The 22,777-nt window shown below is 41.8% G+C and overlaps 1 protein-coding gene and 1 long non-coding RNA gene across 9 annotated transcripts in view; one reads left to right on the top strand and one right to left on the bottom strand.

The window, feature by feature from the left end:
- The window catches only part of FBXW11 (F-box and WD repeat domain containing 11), a 129,941-nt gene extending 114,874 nt beyond the window's left edge, over nt 1-15,067 (bottom strand). For 3 of the 8 annotated variants that reach the window (XR_005724851.1, XM_040262753.1, XM_040262757.1), the window contains exon 1: nt 14,866-15,045. Coding sequence is in view for 6 of the 8 variants with exons in the window: in XM_040262753.1 (XP_040118687.1) it covers nt 14,866-14,910 (45 nt within the window). In the remaining 2 variants the exon portion in view is untranslated. Of the gene's footprint in view, nt 1-6,456; nt 6,619-14,865 lie in introns of all 8 variants that reach the window. The other 5 variants (XM_040262754.1, XM_040262755.1, XM_040262759.1 and 2 more) reach the window with 4 other exon arrangements.
- Nucleotides 15,068-15,120: 53 nt separating this feature from the next.
- On the top strand, nt 15,121-21,789 carry LOC120879680. The gene is made up of 2 exons (XR_005724852.1): nt 15,121-15,516; nt 20,890-21,789. It is a non-coding gene; the product is annotated as an uncharacterized LOC120879680 (long non-coding RNA).
- Nucleotides 21,790-22,777: the final 988 nt, after the last annotated feature.

Here is a 22,777-nt window from a genome sequence, read left to right as displayed (position 1 = left end):
ATTTTCTCAGATAAAAAGTTTTGTGGTTTTTATTTTATGTATAAAAAGCATATGACTATATTTAATATTTGGTTATAATATGGAGATATATACTATATACATGGTGTATGTATTATGTTGGCTTTTAGAGAGGAGAGGTTATTTTTATTCTTAAAAGGTACATGCTGAAATATTTAGAGTGAGGTATAGTGTCTGCAAGGTACTTTCAAATTGTTTAACAACATAAAAGAGTACTTACTTGGGGAGAGGACACAAAAGGGAGGAGGGTGGGAAGGGAAGACCAAGGTGGGAGCAAAGAAATGATTCAAACAAGGCAAAAAGTTAATAACTGTTGAGCTTAGGTGGAGAGAGTATACAGGTGTTTGTTGTACTGTTTTTTCCTCAACTCTCATATAAATTAAATTCTTCATAATAAAAAGTTATGAGGAAAATAAAAGAACAATTTAAAAAGCAACCAGTTTAGAAACAGTGTAACGCCGTTACACCCGTTACATCTGTCCTCCACCACCTTCAGGAGTTTGTCCAAACTCATGTCCATTGAGTCAGTGATGCTCTCCAAACAGCATCCTTTACCGCCCCTGCCTTCCATCTTTCCCAGCATCAAGGTCTTTTCCAATGAGTTGGCTCTTTCCATAAGGTAGCCAAAGTGCTGGAGTTTCAGCTTCAGCCCTTCTAATATTCAGCGTTCCCTTTAGGATTTTAAATAGCTCAGCTGGAATCCCATCGCCTCCACTAGCTTTGTTCCTATCAGTGCTCCCTAAGGCCCACTTGACCTCATATTCCAGGTGGTCCAGCTCTAGGTGAGCGACCACACCTTCATGGTTATCGGGGTCATTAAAACCTTTTCCGTAAAGGTCTTCGGTGTATTCTTGCCATTTCTTCTAAATCTCTTCTGCTGTTAGGTCCTCACCGTTTCTGTCCTTTACTGTGCCCATCCTTGCATGAAATGTTCCTTTGATACCTCCAATTTCCTTAAAGAGATTGGAAGTCTTTCCCATTCTACTGTTTTCCTCTGTTTCTTTGCACTGTTCATCTAAGGCCTTCTCATCCCTCCTTGCTATTCTCTGGAACTCTGCGTTCAGTTGGATATATCTTTCCCTTTCTCCCTTGCCTTTCCCTTCTCTTCTTTCCACAGCTATCTGTAAAGCCTCCTCAGACAACCACTTGCTTTCCTGCATTTCTTCTCCCTTGGGATGGTTGAATAGCTGCCACTAAAGAGAATGGGAAACCTTTCTTTTTACTGTATACTCCTTTTTGCACCTTGTAACACAGACATATATGATGTATTAAAAAAAGTTTTTTGCTAAGTATTGATTGTAGCTATAATGAAACCATCATATCTTCATGCTTTCATGATCAAAGCCTAATTACAGTGGAGTTATAGCTCACCTGAGAATTACAGTCTCAAGTCTGTGCATAAGGTGAAAATAGCATATAGTAAAAATCTGCCTTAAAAATCTCTTAAATATATGCCACACTGGGCCAGCACATCATCTCAATTATTTCTACACAGCTAATTTTCACACAAGCACATGAACAGTTTGCTGTTTCTTCAACTGACTGACTAGTCGATGCTGAATAGCTGGTTTCTACTCAGGCCTCCTGCTGTGATGTTAAAAATTTGTCTTATCACAGCTAGATGAGACGCATTCAGGAACTGAGACAGGTTGAGAGAAGAGCAAATTTCCATTTCCCATTTCACACTTAATCCAGAACGTTCACTGTTTAGGTTAATTTCCCCTTGTTTTTGTCACTGGATGTAAAAAATGAATTTGACAAATCTACGAATGGACAGAGGCGCCCACTGGGTTGCAGAGTCGGACACGACTGAGTGAGGTAACACACATGTAAGATGTGCAATGACAAAATGGCTCTTTTAAAAATACATTTCAAAACCTGTATCTCTTTTAATGAAATAAATCGTTACAGTGGAAAAAATATCACAATCCAAACATAATGGGCTAATGTGAAGATTGGGAATAGGCTGTCAGAATTCCCAGATCAATGTGAAAAAAAGAGAGTAGTAACACCCTTTGTTCAACATCATAACCTGAGCTGTAGCCCATTTCTTTATATTAGCATTTCCAGGCATAGATATAAATTCCTCAAATCTTTATTTACTCTTATTAATCTTCAGTTCACTTGCTCAGCTGTGTCCGATTCTTTGCAACCCCGTGGACTGCAGTATGCCAGGATTCCCTGTCCATCACCAACTCCCAGAGCTTTCTCAAACTCACGTCCACTGAGTTGGTGATGCGATCCAACCATCTCATCCTCTGTCGTCCCCTTCTCCCACCTTCAATCATTCCCAGCATCAGGGTCTTTTCACTCAGTCATGTCCGACTCTTTGCAACCCCATGGACTGTAGTCTACCAGGCTCCTCTGTCCATGGGATTTTCCAGGCAAGAATACTGGAATGGGTCGCCATTTCCTTCTCCAGAGGATCTTCCCGACCCAGGGATCGAACCCGGGTCTCCCACCTTGTAGGCAGACGCTTTACCATCTGAGCCACCAGGGAAGTCTGATAGATTCCTCAAATCTTTATTTACTCTTATTAATCTTCAGTTCAGTTCAGTTGCTCAGTCGTGTCCAATTCTTTACAACCCCGTGGACTGCAGTACGCCAGGATTCCCTGTCCATCACTAACTCCCAGAGCTTTCTGAAACTCACGTCCCCTGAGTCAGCGATGCGATCCAATCATCTCATCCTCTGTCGTCCCCTTCTCCCACCTTCAATCATTCCCAGCATCAGGGTCTTTTCCAGTGAGTCAGCTCTTCGCATCAGGTGAGTAATGTATTAGAGCTTCAGCATCAGTTTTCCCAATGAATATTCAGGACTGATTTCCTTTAGGATGGACTGGTTTGATCTCCTTACCGTCCACACTCTCAAGAGTCTTCTCCAATGCCACAGTTCAAAAGCATCAATTCTTCGGCAATCAGCTTTCTTTATAGTGTAACTCTCACATCCATCCATGGCTACTAGAAAAACCAAAGCTTTGACTAGATGGACCTCGGTTGGCAAAATAATGTCTCTACTTTTAAATACGCTGTCTAGGTTGGTCATAACTTGTCTTCCAAGGAGAAAGCATCTTTTAATTTCATGGCTGCAATCACCATCTGCAGTGATTTTGGAGCCCCCCCAAAATAAAGTCTGTCACTGTTTCCATTGTTTCCCCATCTATTAATCTTCTAATTCCACTAAATAAAGTTAGCTACCACTTGAGGCTAAATAAAAACTCCCAAACCTTTCTTTCTCTGCTCTCTCTGGTGAGTTCCCAATCAATATTCTTACTAGATACTTCTCCTTTTAGAGGATTCACCCACAGGCAACTCAAATTCATTAACTCAACTCACTCCTTTCTCCTCCCTCCACACTCTCCAGTCTATTCTTCTAGTCTTCCCTATCTTGAAAAAGAGAACAAATATCCATTCTGGCGCCCAAGGCAAAAATCTAAAATTTATATTATATCCCATCCATCTTTTACTCCTATAACCAATCCCCAAGTCTGGTAGGTCCTACCACCTACATCTCTTTTAAGTCCACCCCACCTCTACCATGCCCACTGTCAATGCTTTGGTTTACCTTAATCATTGCTCACTTGAACTAACTAACTAGTTCCCTTGCCTTGAGTCTCTTCCATCCATCTTGCAGACACCTGAAAAGTTAACTTCTTAAATGCAAATTTGGTTACAACTCACTTTCTACTTAAGGAACAAAAGGCTCAAGAACAAGTCCCAAAACAATGACACAGTGAGCTAAAAACAAGCTCATTTAATAACATGAAGTAATACAAAGAGAATTTATCAGGCATTTTTATATGAGTATGTTCCTATTCTACCCCACACTACAGGACCAAAGTAAATAAGCTAGTAAGTATATTTCAGTAAAAAGAGGCCTCAGGGAAGCAAGGAAAATTCAACTGCCTTCTTAAGAGACAAAAATGAACACAAAATGGATCCTAACAGTGATAAAAGTGCCTTAAGGAAAACAAAGAGCTTCCCAGATCTATAAGACAAGACTGCATTCAAGCTGAATGTATTAACATGCCTAAAATGAATGGCATAATCAGAAAAGGATATGGGAAGTAAAAGCCAGCACAGAAGCTGCAAGAAGACAGGGAAATCACCCACCCTTAAAGGAGAGATGAGTGAGGGCGCCTCAGTCTCAGGCCAGCAAATACGTACCTCCCCTGGCAAGTCCAGGCCAGCTAACCCACGTGACTGGCTTGGGTCTTCAGGCCCTTCTAACCAGTGTTTCTTATTTGAAAAGCTTAAACTGGCATGCTGAGTAGGACCTAATCAGCAAATCTACCTATCAGAAAAGTCCACATTAATCACACCAACATGCACATATCATTATAAATTAAGAAACTGGAATTCTGATTTTACATATCAGTCTTGTAAGTCCAACCATGGGATAAGGAGCTGGCTTTCAGCAAGCTGACAAGATTAGATTTCTAAGAGTTAAGTCCAGAATCAGACATAAGATGAAGTTAAATTCTAAACTGTATTTGTGGCTATTTAAATTAAAATTTAAAATCCAGTTCCTCAGTTACAGAGCCACATTTCAAATCAGTCACATGCAGCTGGTGGCTATCATACTGAACAGCACAGATAACAAACATTTCCATTATCCAGAGAGTTCTAACTGGACAGCACTGTTCTGGAAGATAACCTTAAACTAACCCTATTGTGAGTCCTCTCAGGAAACAGCCTGGTAGACAGTCTTGGATGACTGACACAGAATCCTAGAGCTAGACTATCTTCTACAGAAGGTACAAAATAGATACTCAACAACAATGGTTTCCTTTCCCTTTGTAATGATTTCATGAAATCAGAATACACAATTTTAGTCTTCAGGATTTCCACCCCTCTTTTTATCACTAGATGATACTCCACAAACTTGAGGCACAGACATTAGAAGCACATTCTCTGAGCCAAACTGCCTAGATTCATATCTCATCTTTGGCGCTTACTAGATATGTGGCCTTGAACATGTTATTTAAGTACTGTAGCCTTCAGATTCCACATATGCAAAGTAGAAATAAAGGTGCCAACGTCACCAGGTTACCATGCAATGAGTTTATATGTGCACATTGTTGAGAACTGTGCTCAATATAGAGCAAGTGCCCAGCGTTAACCGCTACTACTTTAACTATCACCATCGCCATCCTGAAAACTCTTCACTTCCCATGTGGAAATGTGAAAAATGCTCACCCAGAAGAAACATTAACAAATATAAAGGAATAAAACAAAAGAAGGATCACAAAGCCATAGGGTCAGTCTATGATAAAGAATTTTTTTTAAGATTAAAGGAAATGAGTACCCTGGAGTGCTTAAACACCAGAAAAAGTCATGAGTTTCCAGAAAATGTCTTACTTGTAAGACTGACAAACCACAGGTCAAAACTAGTCTATATAATAAGCTACGGAGCTATTTAAATAACCAATGAAAACTAAGGAGGAACTGAGAAGATACAGGTTTGAGTTCACTAGACCAAATGATACTTCCCTGTATAAAGCACATTTTGACATTTAAATGTACAGCCTCTCCTAAGTTAGCTTTAGGCTCACTTGATAAACTGACCAAAGATCTTCTAATCTTTTCATTAGGAAGGGAAAGCACCAGATGTAAGTCAAGTATCACGCCCAACAGCGACCGGTCAGTAGGGCAGTCTCCAGGTGGAAGCCCGCAGGAGAAAACCACACCTTGTTCTAACAGTATACAGACAATATGAAAATCTTGAAGTTAAAGTGCAAACCTCAGCAAATGTAGCCAGATGGAAAGATCCAGAGCTTTGGAGACACACAGGCTCAAGCTTAGAGCCTGGCTCTGGCACTTACTAGCTGTGTGACTTACAGGCTGTAAGTGGCTCTGCCACCGTACTTACTGTACTTACTTAATACTCAACAGCTTCATCTTACTGTCTGTAAAATACATGAAGAATAGGCCATCTAAATAAGAAAAATGTGAAAAGAGCCTACAACAGTGGCTGGTACTTAGTAGATGCTCCGTAAACAGCAGCTAATTAGTAAATTCTGAGAAGACTCTCCAGGAGTCTTAAGAATAAAAGACCACTATTTTACATAGTAACGACAAAAATTATTTTGACCAGGTAATAACTATAAATCATGAGATAATACAAAATCATTTGTTTCCCTTATTTTCCAACTTATTCCTCAAACAAAAGTCCCTTGTTTACTGAACTGTATTTCCTGTTTGGCTGTGACTACAAACCTTTTGGGCCTATTTAATAAAAATAACTACATTTCTTACACTGAAACAAAGTTTTGACTGCAAAATACCCAACTAATCCACACCAAAACATAAACACTAAACATAAATATCTAACATTTTTTCCCTTCTCTATTATATCGGAAAAAGAAGTAAAGGAATTTTAAGTTTCTCTTAATGAGTCGAGTTCTGCATAACAAAACAATACAAGGTAATTGCTTACCTGGACAATATTTTGTACTTCAGATCCACCAATCCAGAATGAATGGGGGTATTCCCTTTCAGACTAGTCTGAGAAAAGACAGCAGTCAAGCAGCTTCCAAGATTCTTTCCGTTTACTGTATCCAGCTTTCTTCAACAAAATCCCAAACATGCACTTCGGTAACTGTTGAAAGACAGAAAGCAATCCATACACCCACCATGGCACCAGCGGCAAAGGACAGCCACCAAGAAATGGAAGGAAGGGTCAACGGAGTGGTGGATCTGAAGCACAGGAAAAAAGTTACGAGCCCTGAGTCGGCGGTTTCATATGGGAGGGTGTGCAGGAGCACTGCTGCCCGCTGTGCTGAGAGACGAACAAGAAATGCCACACAGCAAAGGAGGGAACATCCCCTAGCATCAATACTTAGTCATGACAAACGCCATGCAGTTTCCAAATACTAAAAATTTCCTCTACTATCCATATAAATTGTCCCAGATCATTCAGCTACAATGAATTTTATCCATTTCCTAAAACTGTTCCTCTACAATTACAGCAACTTTGTCAGTCATAATTAATGGGGGGGGGGGGACTCAAATATTTCCTAATGAAAATTTATTTAAGCACCTAACAAGAAATTTTAAAGTTTGCTACACATAAAACATCTACACATCACTCAAATCTTCAACTCTCAGCTAAAATAAAGGACATTTTAAAACACGTGACATAACTTTTAGAGTGAACTTCTGACTCAATAAAGGCCAATCCCCCACAATGGCCAGTCACTGGGTACACTAGGGAAAAGAAAGAACATAATAAACAATGTACTAGATAACACCTTTAAACACATAAGCCCAGTCCACATTCTATCAATATTCTTTTATTACCATACCAACTCTTACAATAGACTATAAATTCTAAGCAAACTACAAGGCAGACAGGAAAAGATATTCAACAGGATGCCACAGATAAAAAGTTAAAAATCCAAAGACTGTGAAGCTGCTTGCACATAAATTTGCTACTTCCTCAACTGGCACACTACTGCCAAAATGTTCCTGAAGTAACCATAATACCTACCTTCACTGAAGGGTTACTAATGGACCAGGCCTTCTACATTCATTACTCATATTTAAAAATATGAGAAGAAATAACTTGCTCAAAGTCCCACACCCACTAGGTGGTAGAGCCCATGCTCTTTTCATAGAATACGGTGGCCTCCAAAGTCCAAGGACCAGAAAGACCATGATTCCTGGGGGAGAAGAAACCAAGCTCTAAGCTAACTGACATCAGAACAGAGAACCACAAAGATACAAAACAGTAAGTATTTCAGCCTAGCTGAACTAAAAGACAACTGAACTTGTTCAGCCATCCTGAGGGCTAATTCCCTTAATCTTGCCACTTAAAAGCACTTCAATATCAAAAACTCATGCAATTCTAAGGCCACAACATTAATTTTATACCCCTGCCCATTCAGACTGTGTGCTTAGTGGCAAAGAAGTGTCTGTGACAAAGAATCCCAACCCCAGCTGAAACCAAAGAATTCTTTAATTCCAAAACTGATCAATAAATAGTCCACAGGCAAACACTAAAGATGTTCTGGTTTTTCATGTATAGGCAAAGCACTGAAGTACCAGTCTAAGAGTAACCTCTTCATAGCAAACAGGTGGAAATATCTTAATACCCTTAACTTAAATACATTATGTAAGCAAAATCACAAAGAATAAGTGCTCAAGCTCTTCTCATTAGTCTAGAGCCTAATAAACTACAAACCCAATTTTGACAAAAAAATGCTAGTGGGCTATGGCTAGTAGTTAATTGCTAGAGCAATATAGGCTGATTTTAAAAGTATAACTCACTGCTACAACCAAAACAGAGCCACAACAATTTGACTAACAGACTCATTTCTGAGCCTCCTGCACCATCAGGCCTTTTCTTCCATGAGTGAGTTAACTTTCCCCCTCTTTCCTTCAAATAAACATTTACTGAATGCCTAATTGGTGGCAGGCCTTATGCCAGAGAAACAAAGATTAACAGATGCCAGACCAGGATAGTAAGGATTAAGTTCTTCATGTCCTCTGCCCCTTCCTCTTTGAGTCTCCTAGGCAATCATTTCACAGAACCAAAACACATTTTATCATTAGTTCCCAAAACTGGTTAAGAGTTCTCAATTTAACTCTGAAATAACAATTACTCGGGTTCTTTTTTCTTAACAGAGTTCTCAATTTTTTTTTCTTCCGTGAACCAGTGGTTTGCTATTAGAGAACAGTTTTCGACATTCATAGTACTTAGGTATTTGCACATCTCTCTACTCACAAACTTTTTTTCCCATTTACATGTGATGTCCCACTGTTCTACTTCACAGCTTTCCATTCTGTGAAGGTCTTCATTGTTGATTAACCCTGAGAGGGAATCTCCTAAAAATGCTTCCTGCTGACATAACTGAACTGGGCAATCTCTGAATTTTGTTAATACGACCCAGTGTAGAGATACCCTACTGGACTCTCAGGTCTGCCTGGCTGGTGTCTCATTTGCCTACATACTTCCTGTTAGGCAATCGTGATCAGCAGAAACTGAACTGAGGGTAACAAGCACATTCTTGACCAACAGGTTTTTCCCCTTTTGTCAACTAATTCAATGAACAACAATAGAACTCAGGAGGAAATCTTGTATCCAGTCACCACTTACTCTGTTAAAGGTCAAAATCACCAGCAAACAAGAATAAGAATTTAAAAATTCTAATTTCCTTGGCTAAACTAAATTGATCAAACATAAATCACTATGCTCAGTGTTAGTATGAACAATTACCAGTCTCCTTCTACCAGGATACCTAAAACAGGGTTAAAGTGGATTTTCTCCGTAACAGTACAGGTCTAATTATGTCTAATTGGTAGTTCTTAGTAATTGTAAGAGTATTTTCCCGATTTCCAAGGCAGCATTGACTCTGTATGATTTCATCATTTTCCCCAAAGAAGCCTCATTAAATGCATGGCTAAAAGCAACTGAATTTTAGGCCTCTGCAAAGCTTCACAATTAAGTACATGCACACATCAGGGACAAAAACTAAAACTTTTCTCACACCATCTGTCTTGCGGGGATAGCTAGCTTGGCAGACAGCTGCTGAGAGACAAGTCTTTGCAAGGTCCTTTCATATACATCTCTCATAATCCTCCCAACACTGAAGCAATACCTGCATTTTTTTAATTCTTACACACAGTGAAATCTTAACCAGAGAAAGGTTAACTTTCTTAAGGCCACAGAGCCAGCAAGTGAAAGTTATGACACAAAGTCAGGTGTTGCACCCTAGAGCCCATGCCCTTTATGTTAAACCATGTTTCTCTAAGGTCACAGAGCCTTAGAACTTATCACCTGTTTGGCAAGTTCACATCAACAGATATAAAAGGAATTTGGTTTCCTCAATATTCTGCTATCACCCACGCTCTGGGATGTATATAAATCAATTTGTATATGTTAAAAAGTCTGTAAATAATGGTTAAAATGTCCATGAACAGAAGTTTGTGCAACACATACCACCCTTCTTTTCCCTTTAGCAGTCTTTCTCCCCTATCCATCCCCACTTGTCTTAAGAATTATCAAACAGAAATGTTAAAAAGGTTTCATAGCATGAAAAAAAAAAATCTAACATTAATTTAAATCAATATCTATTACACACCCAAGCGCTAAACATAGTGAAGGATTCAAAGGACAATCAGCTTTAGACATGATCAAACTTTCATGATACACAGGAAGGTCTGCCAAGTCCCATATGCATTAGGAACAAGTTAGTAAGAGAATCAGTGATATAGGTGAGAATTTCCAGAAAAGAGGATGGCTAAGATACAGGCAGACAGCAATAATACATGTAAGCAACCAACAGGAAAGCTCAACTCAACATTTACTGAATACCTACTACAAGAAGGCGCTGTTGAGGAGTTTATCATTTAATAGGGGACACAAACAGGAAACTATAATACAAGCGCAGAAGATGCTAAGTGCCACAAGATAAATATAAAGTGCCAGTACTCATTCATTTAACAATGATTATCACGTAGGCATTGGCTATCGATATAAAAACAAAATTATATCTGCCACCATAATATAAATTGACATCAAGAAGAGGTATCTAAATTGTGTTCTGAGAGGAGAGGAGAGGACGTTATCAACATGGGTGGAAGAGAGGATTGATTATGTTTGGTCCTATATTTAAGACCAAACATAACTACTCAGAGGAATACACGTGCTGTTCTATAAACCTATGAAATGGGCTAGCAATCCTCCTGTGCTACAGAGCTCTCTCAGTTTCCAGGAGACAGCAGTCACGGGCCAAGAGTGCCAAGATGTGCGAGCAGGATCAGGTTTATCCTTATCAAATCTGAAAGGACATTAACCTACTCCAAAATCAGGACTAAAAATTGGTAATATTTGAGCCACAAGCCTCTTGAGGCCAGTCAGTGAGGTCTATAAATAGCATGTGATTTATTTCATTTGGACCCTACTTAAGCCTTTGTCTATTTAATCTGCATTTGGTAAAGCAGCACGTGGCTAGAGGCAATGAGGATAAGTGATGGTGACAAAGACCCAATTTTTTAAAGGAGCCACTAAACAATCCCACTTATTTCACTTAGAAAGCCAAAGACAAGAAGGGGGCAGGGGGAGAGATGTAAAAAGAAAAAAAGATAATTACTTCCAATAATGTCATTTAGTTTCTTTCATCTCTTTGGTCTTGTGGCCTGTCTGTACTTCAGCAGCTCTAAAAATAGATTTGATATTGTAAGTTCTTAATGAGATCCAATGTATTTTACCTATATTACCTATATTACATTCAACAAGTAATATACCCATTCAGAGGTAACCAGAAGGGAAATGATTCACTTAAGGTCACTTGGCCAAGAAGTAAACCCAGCAGCTAACAACAGAAGATAAACTGCCCATTACTTGAGTAAAGGGGGTAAAGGGTACTCTCACACCCACAGAGGAAGCAGGATTATCTTTCCCAAACCTTTAACGTTAACTTTTGCTATTTTCTAACAGGCAGGCCTAATGACCATTTCTTCCAATTAGCAGGTCCGAGAATGCTTTCTAGTAATGAGGGCCTAAGCACAACTCATACTTCTAATTCAACCATTAAATATCATGTGATACATAATGCAGCTTTCATTCTTCCCAGTGAAGTCCACCACAAGACAAAGCCTGGTGAACTTCTGTGTATTTCCAAATGGTTTACTCCTTTTCTACCTCAGTAATATTAAGGCTAATTAAAACCAAAGTTACTGATGGAGAGAGAAGCCTGGCATGCTGCAGTCCATGGGGTCGCAAAGAGTCGGACATGACTGAGCAACTGAACTGAAAACCAAAGTCAGAAGTTTAAGAAGCAGTCCCACAAACTAGGTACGTATTGGGCCGATACAAGGCCATGAAAGTCATTTGATGGTTAAATTATTCACCATCAGGAGTGATAAATTCAGTTGTCTCAATCAAGAGTTTACAGTCTATATTAAAGACTGAATCCTATGAAGTAGGTCAGCTGGGGAAGCACTTTTTGTGAACCTGGTCAGGCAGGGGTAGGAGTAACAAGGGGGGTTATATTTTGAATATTTAATTATTCTATCACCAGTTTTATTTCCTAGGAAACTGAAAAAGTGCAAGAAAAAAAGGAAGGAGGGAATCAAAATCAAAGAAAGTAGAGGGATGAAGATTAAGAAATTGGTGAAACCGTGTTTCCTTTCTTTGATAGAGCACACTCTGAAATATCAATTGAAAGTTATCCTGTTAACCATTAAGTACCGAACTGGTACAGGCAACACAATCACAAATATTTGAGTACTGAAGCTGACTCATAAAAATCTAAAAATATTTCATGCTTTAGACTTTTAAAATACCATCAGTTTAACCCCTTCCCCTCCTTTCATCATGTTATTTTGAAACCGATGTAAAAAGTGTTTTTAATCTAGTTCTGGAAACTATAACTAAAATGCAGTGAATGCGAAAGCCACGTGCAATTAGATTTTAAGGCATTATCATTCCTACTCCTGATCCTGGATTTAGTAAATCAGTTGTTAAGTATCTGTGCTATCTACAACACTAAAATACATATATGTTTACGAAACAGTTGCATAAGAGTCTTAACTGGTATCCCTTTGAGGGAATATCACAATCTGTATATGAAAAGCCACTTTTAAAACTGATCCAGATGATCACCTTATTAAATCTTCTCTGTTAAATTTTCTAAGAATTCCACTTACTAATGCCCCTGAAAAGTCTGAAATATCATTTCAGATCAGACAAATACAATCATGTAAAATCAAAACACACAGGAAGCCAGTTATATTTAGGAGGAAATTTTTTTTTCCATATCCATTCAAAGACATTAAATGGATTACACTGTACTTTAATTCTTTTGAAAAAAACATTCTAGTTATTTTATTTTAGGCTGCGCCGTGCAGCTTGTGGATTTTTAGTTTCCTGACCAGGGATAGAACCAGGGCCCTCCGCAGTGAGTTCTACCCACTGGACCACCAGGGAAGTCCCTAGTTATTTTTTAATGAATGGAAATGAAAGGAGAATTTAACAGCCAATTTCAAAGAGATACCAAGTTACAATTTTTTGCTATGTCCTACTCCTCCTGTTATAAGTGCAGGTATTGTACATATGTAAGAATATGTACTATATGTGTAATTCCATTAGGATATTTTACCAAAATAATCCCTACAAAATTTGCAGAATATCAAAAGCTTGATTACAAAAGTTTGATAAGTTGTACTGAAAAGTTACCTAATAAGTGAAAAGCAAATAAAAACTCCTATCAGTATCCCTTAGAAAGCAACCACACATGTGCTCGCACACGCACACACACACACACACACACACACACATACACACACAAATCAGAAACTACCAGAGCTTTCTTTTGCCGTCTAATTTCCAAGACTGCTGGAGAAGTGCAGTGAATTATGCAAAGGGCAGCAAATATTAAGCTGCCTCTGTATTTACGCTACTGTTCTTCCATTTTTAAAACATGCATATCAACTCCCCAGACACCATCATCCACAGAAACCATGCAGCTATCCAACAGACTTTCAGTGTCACCATTTATTATTTATAGCATTAAATGGGGGAAGTAGCTCTGATGTCACCGACCCTACCCAGTGGAATCACTGACTCAATAAACATTTTCACACTGGAGAAAATCTGGCTAGGAAAACATTTTGCTGTGTTAAGTAGATTCTTTCATCTTTCTTCTCAACCCTAGGGTAGAAGAGGTTACTGTTTGGAGAGATACAAAGACACTGTCAAGGTTTCCACAGGAAGAAAACCTGGGCATGTTCATTTGCTGAGGCAAAGACTTCCCCCTCCCAACTCTCCAGAGCCCAGTTTGATTTCCCTAATGTTCAAACTGGCAGTAACAGCTGCCATATTCTACTTTTTGCGCCAAATCATCCACCAAGTAGCAAATTTTTCGTTTCCACTAGCCACTCTCTCGTGGTCCTGTTTCTAAAAACCCATTCTGGATCCAACTCCTAAGGCGGAAGGGGGCTGGGGTGTTGGTGGGTTCAGGGAGTCTGGCCTGGCTACCAAAGGTTTCTAAACAGAAGAGAGATCGCTTCCCCTGGGCCGTAGGCTCCCCTCTCCTTTTTTTTCTAGAAGAAAGAACTGGCGGCAGTGATGAGGACAGCCCCTCCCCCCTCCTCCCCAATTTTCCCAAAGCAGCTCAGGAAAACGTGAAGTTACAGTTTCTCTTTCCAGGGAGATGGAATCCAGAGTACCTACGGCCTTGCTCTGCAAACATCCCTCTCGGCCGAGTAGGAAACCCTTTGTCCGAGAAGCCGGACACCACAGGGGGCCGGGAAAGAGGCCCCTTTTCGGTCACAGCCTCCAACCCGAAAGCTCTCCACCTCCTCCCCCATAGGGCCGATGCCGGCACCAATACAGCCCTAGGTCGAGACGAGGGTGCTGAGACCCCTTCCGGGATGCGGAGGCTACGGCCCTGTAGATCTACTCAGTACCCTCTCCCATCACCATCTCACTCGGCCTGAGTGGGGCTGGCAAGAGCGATGCAGGCCTGGGCTGGAGAAACAGGGAAGGAAAAAAAAAAAAAAAAAACCTTCTAAAGGGGGAACGGGATGCTAGAGTGAGTGTGAGCTAAGGCCACAGCCTAAGCGAGCGAGGGTCGTTCGAGGGACGGGCCCGGAGATAGAAGGGAGGGAGGGTGGGAAGAAAACCGAGGGGCATGGAGGGGGCCGGGCCGGGTCCGGCCTGTGAGCTCGAGGGATCCGGAGGAACCGCGCCGGGCCAGAGGCCAGGCAAGGCGGGGGGCCCAGGTCCGGGCCGAGGCAGCAGGGAAGGGCCAGGGCTGGCCTCGCGCCGGACGTTGAGGTGGGCAGGCCCGCCCGGGGCCGGTCAGACGGAAGAACGGGCGGTCCAGCGGGCCGCACTCACCATGAGCTCGATGGTCTTGTCCTCAATCACCGAGTCGGGCTCCATGGCGGCCCCGGCGGCCCCGCCTCGCTCTCCCCGCGCAGCAGCGAACGGCCCGGGCGGAGGAGGCGACGGCGGAGGCGGCAGAGGCGGAGGCGGCTCTCGCACCCACTCTCGCTGCCAGCCCGCCCGGGCCGCCGGCAGCTCCGCCCTCCCCCTCGGCGAACGCAGTACGCAGAGCGAGGACTACAGCTCCCGGCAGGCGCCGCGGACCCCGCAGAGCGTTGTGGGGACGAGAGTCCGACAGCAGGCCACTCTCTCCCGGCTGCTCGAAGCGGAATTCTGAGCGGAAAGCGGCACTGGACTGTGAATACGATACTTGCAGACCTGAAGACTTAAGGGCTCTCTCAAAGTAGGGCCTGGGCAGCGCCCCAACTACATATCCCAGAAAGCCCTGCTCTCGGGTTCTCCTTCCGGCTACCTTCTCCTGACTTCCTGGCAGCCGGAGGCTACCCGGACCGGCACCGAAACTCCGAGGTAACTCTTCACTTGTCAGAGACACTGCGACCGATTTCCGCACATGCGCGCTCGATGTCTGCAGCGCCCACTCGACGCTGAAGTAGCGGCGCGAGGTCCGCTAGCGTTTAGGATAGGGTGAGGTGTGGGCGACCGGTGGGTTCGACGTGCGACAGGAGGGGGTGGTCTTGGGGCTCAGGCGTGGGAGAGCGGCCAACGAACGGCAGAATCTCAGGCAGACGGGTAGGCTATGAGAGTATAGGCGTCCTAGGAGTGAGTGTTAGGAAAGTTAGTAGGGGAAGAGAAGGGTTATGGTCTATATGCACCACGTACCGGGAGGAACTGAGAAATGAAAGGGCATCTGTGTATATTGAGCCCCTTTCATTCATTTGTTCAGAAAATATGTTTTTAAACTCCCAGCCTCTGCTGGGTACCAGTGTAGGCACTGGAAATTCAACTCTGAACCTTACAGACAAGGCCTCTCTGCTCAAGGAGCTTAATTCGAAAGACAGGCATTAATCGCAGGAGTGACAGGTGCTAAGAAGGAATACAGCTGGAGACGCCTTCCAGTGAATTCTGCCTTCAGCTCTGTGTGAGCTTTGTCGTCTGTCAGTGCCCTCTAACCAAAGGGGAGCAAGGGCACACTGATAGCTGAACAAGTGGAGTTTACTACTGGGTGCAGGAAGGGAGGACACACCATGAAGAACTGTAGAGTATCTCAGAAGGAGTTCTCAGGTGGTTTGGAAGAGGGTTTAAGGAAGTGGGGCTTTATTCTGGATAAGATGCTGTCAGGAAGTGGGGTAATTCTCTGATTGGGTATCCCAATAAGCCTTACCTAGAAAGAAGGAATGCTAGAATGAGGCTAAAACTTGAATTGGTAGAGAAGCAGGAGTCCCTCGTTAGCCAGGTTGGGGGATGTTTCGTCATTTTTTATGGTTTGGACAATGTATATGTTTTATCTGTGTTCAAATGTAATTAAGGAGTGGTATTGCTTTTGTATTGATCTGTCATGGTCTCAGAATGGCTTTGTCTACCGTTAATTGTTCTGTGAAATTATATTTAACAGAGGAACACAAAGCCAACTAAGACGGCCAGGTTTATCATCTAATAGCATTACTACCCATCCAATTGTATCAGGCCAGCTTCCAAATGTCGGCGGTTCTCAAGTGTTTTGCATTCTCTGCACCTGTAAAGTGAAGGAACTAGATGACCTAGAAATCGTTCCATTTCCAAAGATCAGGTTATTAGAGTAATTTATATGCAGGAAGGACACAGTGTAAAGTTCTGTGCAGGTAGATTGAGTTTCATAGTCCTTATCTGCTGCTTTCCACTGAAGGAACTGAACGAGCACAGAATTAGAAAGTTATTGCTGCTAACTTGGTGTCTGATTTTCACCATACCCTTTGCCTCTCTGAGCCTTGAGACGTTCATTAGTAGAATAAAGGGGTTAAAATGACCTCTGTTTCAGTTACATATTGCATCTTACAAACCACCTCCAAGACAGTAGTTTAAAAAAAAACAGTACTTTATTATTATTTACATTGTGTGGGTTAACTGGACTCAGCTGGGCCTACGTAGTTTAACCTGAGGTTACTCAAGGGAACACAATCAGCTGAGATCTCGTCAAAACAGTTTCTCATCTTCCAGGGCCTCTCTTTCCCAGCTTCTTACCATTCAGGCTTTTGTATGGTGACTAGCTTCCAAGAGGACAAGCCCTAGTGAGCAAATGCTTACCAAGATTTGGTTGCCCACATTGCATTGGCTAAGACCAGCTAGATGGCCAAGCCCAAAGTCAGCGTGGAAAGGGCCTATACAAGGTTGTGAATTCAGAGGCATGGTTCACTGGGGCTCATTAATGTAACAGCCAATCAAGACCTTTACAGTGTCAGCACTTGCCACAGGAACAAGCAAGGGGCTAGGGTCAGAATCACAAGCTAAATATGAACCCCCGTTATATATGTTTGTCCTGCACTTTTTTATTGTTTCAAAGTTGACAGTTACACATTTTCAAATCTGAACTTCTAACGTGTCTTGAAAAATTAGATTATCTGGTTGTATTGGATCTGCATGGCAGCAATATGCTGGGGTTAATTAGAATTGGGGCTTCCTAGGAAGGAAAGTTATGACCAACCTAGAAAGCATATTAAAAAGCAGAGACATTACTTTGCCAACAAAGGTCCATCTAGTCAAGGCTATGGTTTTTCCAGTGGTCATGTATGGATGTGAGAGTTGGACTATAAAGAAGGCTGAGAGCCGAAGAATTGATGCTTTTGAACTGTGGTGTTAGAGAAGACTCTTGAGACTCCCTTGGACTGCAAGGAGATCCAGCCAGTCCATCCTAAAGGAGATTAGTCCTGGGTGTTCACTGGAAGGACTGATGCTGAAGCTGAAACTCCAGTACTTTGGCCACCTCATGCGAAGAGTTGACTCATTGGAAAAGACCCTAATGCTGGGAGGGATTGGGGACAGGAGGAGAAGGGGACGACAGAGGATGAGATGGCTGGATGGCATCACCAACTTGATGGACATGAGTTTGAGTAAACTCCGGGAGTTGGTGATGGACAGGGAGGCCTGGTGTGCTGTGGTTCATGGGGTCGCAAAGAGTCAGACGCAACTGAGCAACTGAACTGAACTGAGGCAGCTCTAGTGGTAAAGAGCCTTCTTGCCAATGCAGGAGACCTACAAGATGCAGTTTCCATCCCTGTGTCGGGAAGATCCCCTGGAGAAGGAAATGGCAACCCACTCCAGTATTCTTGCCTGGGAAATCCTATGGACAGAGGAGCTTGGCAGGCTATAGTCCATAGCATTGCAAAGAGTCAGACACAACTGAAGCAACTTAGCACACGTGAACGTGAATAGCAATTACCTTCTTTATGTAAAGCATGAACTCTAGATTGCCACTGTTACCACTGCTCCCTGTTGCCTTATATCTTCATGCTTTACTTGTTTAAGTTGTACACTTAACCCATATAGACATTTGAGTTTGCAACCCTGGGCATTGGAACTATAATGGAGATAACTCAAGGTTTCTATCCTTTTATGAAAACCGTATCCCACCTTAAGAGGAAAAAAATACTAATATTATTGGGTCAAATTCTAGGAGCTCAGTGAGATGAAAAAGTTGTGTATATGATAGAAATCATTCCCAAGCTGTATAACAGGCAAGCTGAGCCAAGACTTATCACTGTGCTCTTTCCTCTCCTCAAACAAGAACTCAAGTATTTACATATTTTTTTATTTCTTCAGGCTTGATGGCAACTGGCAATTAGATTTGTCGTAGACAATGGCAGAAGACCTTGGGGCTTATATGACACGCCAAAACCAAACTGATACAGGTCCATGATCCCTCAACCAAAACCTTGAGGTCCAGATATGCTTCAATATTCAGAATTGTTCAGATTGTACACAGGCAGTGTGATGTACATACTGTATATATAATGTGATACTCCCAAGGGGTCTTGGACAGCATTTCATAATCAAATACATACATTTTTCTGTAGCAGAGCCTGTAAGTGCCTATTAGCAATTTATAGCCTCTCAGTTCCAAATCCACCCTTCCTTTCCATGATTTGAAATACTGGAGTGGGACCTTGTAAATATTTGCCAGCTGACAGTGCTTAACTTTGTCAATAGAGAGCCCTAGAGGGAAACAGCCAAATGAAAGGTCTTCTCTTCCCTGTTCCAGAATAGTCTTTTCCTTCTTGCCTTTGTGGCACAGCAGCAGATGGCTTGCAGAACCCACACATGCGTGTGGTTGGAACATCCAGAGAGTGCTTCCCAGTGAGTTCAGTGGCACCTCAGCAGGCAGTTTCCCACTTGCCAGCCCCAACGTGTCCACCTCAGCAACCTTCACCATCCATTGGGCTATAACTGTCCTCTCTCTAGTAAGATTTGAATCTCACCCGAGCAGTGGGGGTGGGAGGATTCTTCCAAGTCTCTTCCTCCCCTTGAGTACTCTGCCTCAGTCTCAAAGGTAGTGGCTTCTCCCTGTAACTGCTACTTCTGTATTCTTCAGAGTTGTCTTTACTCCAATACCCTGTTAACAATTTTTTACATTAAATTTACCCAAAAGAGAGTATGGCAGATGTGAGGGTGTGTGATTTCCAAGACTAGGTCATGAGAGTTGTGGGTTCTTCCTTGCTCCCTCTATCTTATTACTCACTCTGGAGGAAGCAAGCTGCCGTGTCATGATGACCCTTAAGCAGCCTTCCGTAACATCCATGTGGTAAGGAACTGAGGCCACCTGCCAACAGCCAGCTCTACCTTTCCAGACCTGTGAGTAAGCCATCTTGGAAGCCATCTCCTCCCACCTCAGTTGGTCTTTTAGATGACTAGTCCCATTCAAAATTTGACCTCGTGAGATACCCTGAGCCAAGATCCACCCATCCAAGCCATTCCTCAACTTCTGCCTGCAGAGGCTGTGTGAGATAATAAATGTTTATTATTTTAAGCTGCTAAATTTTATATAATTTGATATGCAGCAACAGAAAACTGAGAGTTACCCCCCCAAAAAAGAGTTAGTTCAAATACTGAACTTAGTGAGTTCTCTTGTAATCAAGGCACCATAAAACCTTGGTAGCGCTTTGTATCTTTCCTTTTCTTATGAATACTTTCAAAGATAAAGAATGGTACTTTAAAATGGTATATTTTGATTGTGCTGACTTTTCTGAGTTCAAATATGTTGTAAAGAAGGATAGTACAGTGAAATTTTGACTTAACTCATTCCCAACTAATGTAAAGAACAAAATTTTCTTGAAGAATCTTGTGAAAGCAAAGGAAAAAATGCTGGGAAGTATTGAAGGTAGAAGCCCCTTATTTTATCCACATGACAAGGTTCTATGCCTTATCCATTTATGTATAGAATCTAGAAAAAAGATAGTTGTCATGATATCCATGCTGCTGCTGCTAAGTCACTTCAGTCATGTCCGACTCTGTGCGACCCCATATGAGTACATTTATTTGAACTGGAAAAACAAAGCCGTACTTTTTCTAACTTGGCTGACTGGTTTGATAGCACCAATAGATGTTACTAATAGATGAGGTAAATCTTTAGTTCTGTAATTTTTAGGAAGATACATTTAAAGCACATAAGGAAAAAACATTTCCTCAATTAATTTACTGGCAAATGTATTGACATTAACATTTGTATCTTCCCCACTGATTTTTTTTTTTCCTTATCAAGTTACATAAGACCTCGAAGTGAAAGGGTAAAAAAAGGTGGAGAGTGGAGTACATTGTGCCACCACGGCAAACTAACTGTGCGTCATCCAGAATTCAGTCAGGGAAACAGAACCAGTGAGACGGTTCCTAGGGGCTTTTTGTACAAGCTGACCTCACATAATTGTCCAGTTCAGTTTAGCAATCTCTGTAAGGTTGTAGGTGTTGTATTGATGCTGGATTTTCAAGTCCACAGGGCAGGCAGTCAAGATAAGAAGACAGATAGAAGGTGGGGGAGCGCAGGCATAAAAGTCAGACAAAACCTGTGTCAGTTCTCACTGCCCTGACCTTGGTGGCGTGTATGTCTTGCAGAGCCTGGAGCCCTTTGTCAGGGAACTGAACACACACACCTGCCCAGGAATTGGAAAACTGGAGGAGTCTCTAGAGGAAGGTGAAGTGGTTGCAGACCCAGCTATTCCTCTCATGAAGGAGGTGAGTGAGCAAGCAGATCAGTGACAGTGTATGTGGGCTACAAGTGACTACAGTTTCACTTCCATCTTCCAAATCCTGGCATCTGGTGGCTCACCCTGATCAGAACCATACATGAACAGAATTTGGAGAAATGTAGTTTAGCTTAGTCAAGCTGACATGTTTCCACACCCTGGAAACATAGTGGCATCTTATATATGTCTTGTTCATACAAGGTCTAATGGAGTCAGCTAGCCTTCCGTCTTATATTACTGTACGCCATCTAGAATCCATGGTCTCCAGTATTGCTGGAATAGAGGAAAAGCTCACCAGCTTATTCAGAAACACATTATTCCTGCTCACTATTCATTAGTACCTAATCATGTGGCCCTAAGAAGCTGCAAAGGAAGCCGAATTTGATGAACACAAAGGAATTTTGGTAGAGGATTTGTGCTATACCAGCAAAATTAATGTTTATTTCATAAATCTTGGTTAAGATTTTTTAGCACATTTCCCAGAAATTGAGAAGAGGAATTTCTCCAGTGAATATACAAAAAAATCATTTTACTAGTCAGGTGGTTTCCAATACTTTGCTTTCAAAAAAACTGGAGGATTGAATTGAGTTTTAATGATAATTTAAATTAATTTTCCTAACAGACCACTGTGTACTATTTGACATGACAACTTGGAAATAATCTTTAAAGTTGCATGCTATTTCTGTGAGAAATGTTCATTCTTCTATGAACAAGTCTTCCTAGTACTAACATCTGTAAAAATAAAATCTAAAGATGTATTTATATTTGACACTGAGCCCTGTCTCATTCTAACAAGTAATCATACTTGGATATGCAAGTTCAGTTCAGTTCAGTCACTCAGTCGTGTCCTACTCTTTGTGACCCATGGACTGCAGCACACCAGGCCTCTGTCCATCACCAACTCCCGGAGTCCAACCAAACCCATGTCCACTGAGTCGGTAATGCCATCCAACCATCTCATCCTCTGTCGTCCCCTTCTTCTCCTGCCTCAATTTTTCCCAGCATCAGGGTCTTTTCAAATGAGTCAGCTCTTCGCATCAGGTGGCCAAAATATTGGAGTTTCAGCTTCAACATCAGTCCTTTCAATAAATACCCAGGTCTGATCTCCTTTAGGATGGACTGGTTGGATCTCCTTGTAGTCCAAGGGAGTTTCAAGATTCTTCTCCAACACCACAGTTCAAAAGCATCAGTTCTTCTGTGCTCAGCTTGCTTTATAGTCCAACTCTCACATCCATACAAGACAACTGGAAAAACCATAGCCCTGACTAATGGACCTTTGTCAGAAAGTAATCTCTCTGCTTTTGAATATGCTGTCTTGGTTGGTCATAACTTTGCTTCCAAAGAGTAAGTGTCTTTTAATTTCATGGCTGCAGTCACCATCTGCAGTGATTTTGGAGCCCAGAAAAATAAAGTCAGCCACTGTTTCCCCATCTATTTACCATGAAGTGATGGGACCCGATGCCATAATCTTCATTTTCTGAATGTTGAGTTTTAAGCCAACTTTTTCACTCTCCTCTTGCACTTTCATCAAGAGGCTCTTTAGTTTCTCTTCACTTTCTGCCATAAGGGTGGTGTCATCTGCATATCTGAGGTTATTGATATTTCTCCCAGCAATCTTGATTGTGCTTCATCCATCCCAGCGTTTCTCATGATGTACTCAGCATAGAAGTTAAATAAGCAGGGTGACAATATCCAGCCTTGACGTACTCCTTTTCCTATTTGGAACCAGTCTGTTGTTCCTTGTCCAGTTCTAACTG

This window comes from Oryx dammah, unplaced genomic scaffold (genome assembly GCF_014754425.2).
Source record: "Oryx dammah isolate SB20612 unplaced genomic scaffold, SCBI_Odam_1.1 HiC_scaffold_20, whole genome shotgun sequence".
In the NCBI taxonomy this organism is placed as follows: Eukaryota; Metazoa; Chordata; class Mammalia; order Artiodactyla; family Bovidae; genus Oryx; species Oryx dammah.
The sequence above is the reverse complement of the archived record's forward strand: the minus strand, read 5'-3'. Positions and strand labels throughout refer to the sequence as shown.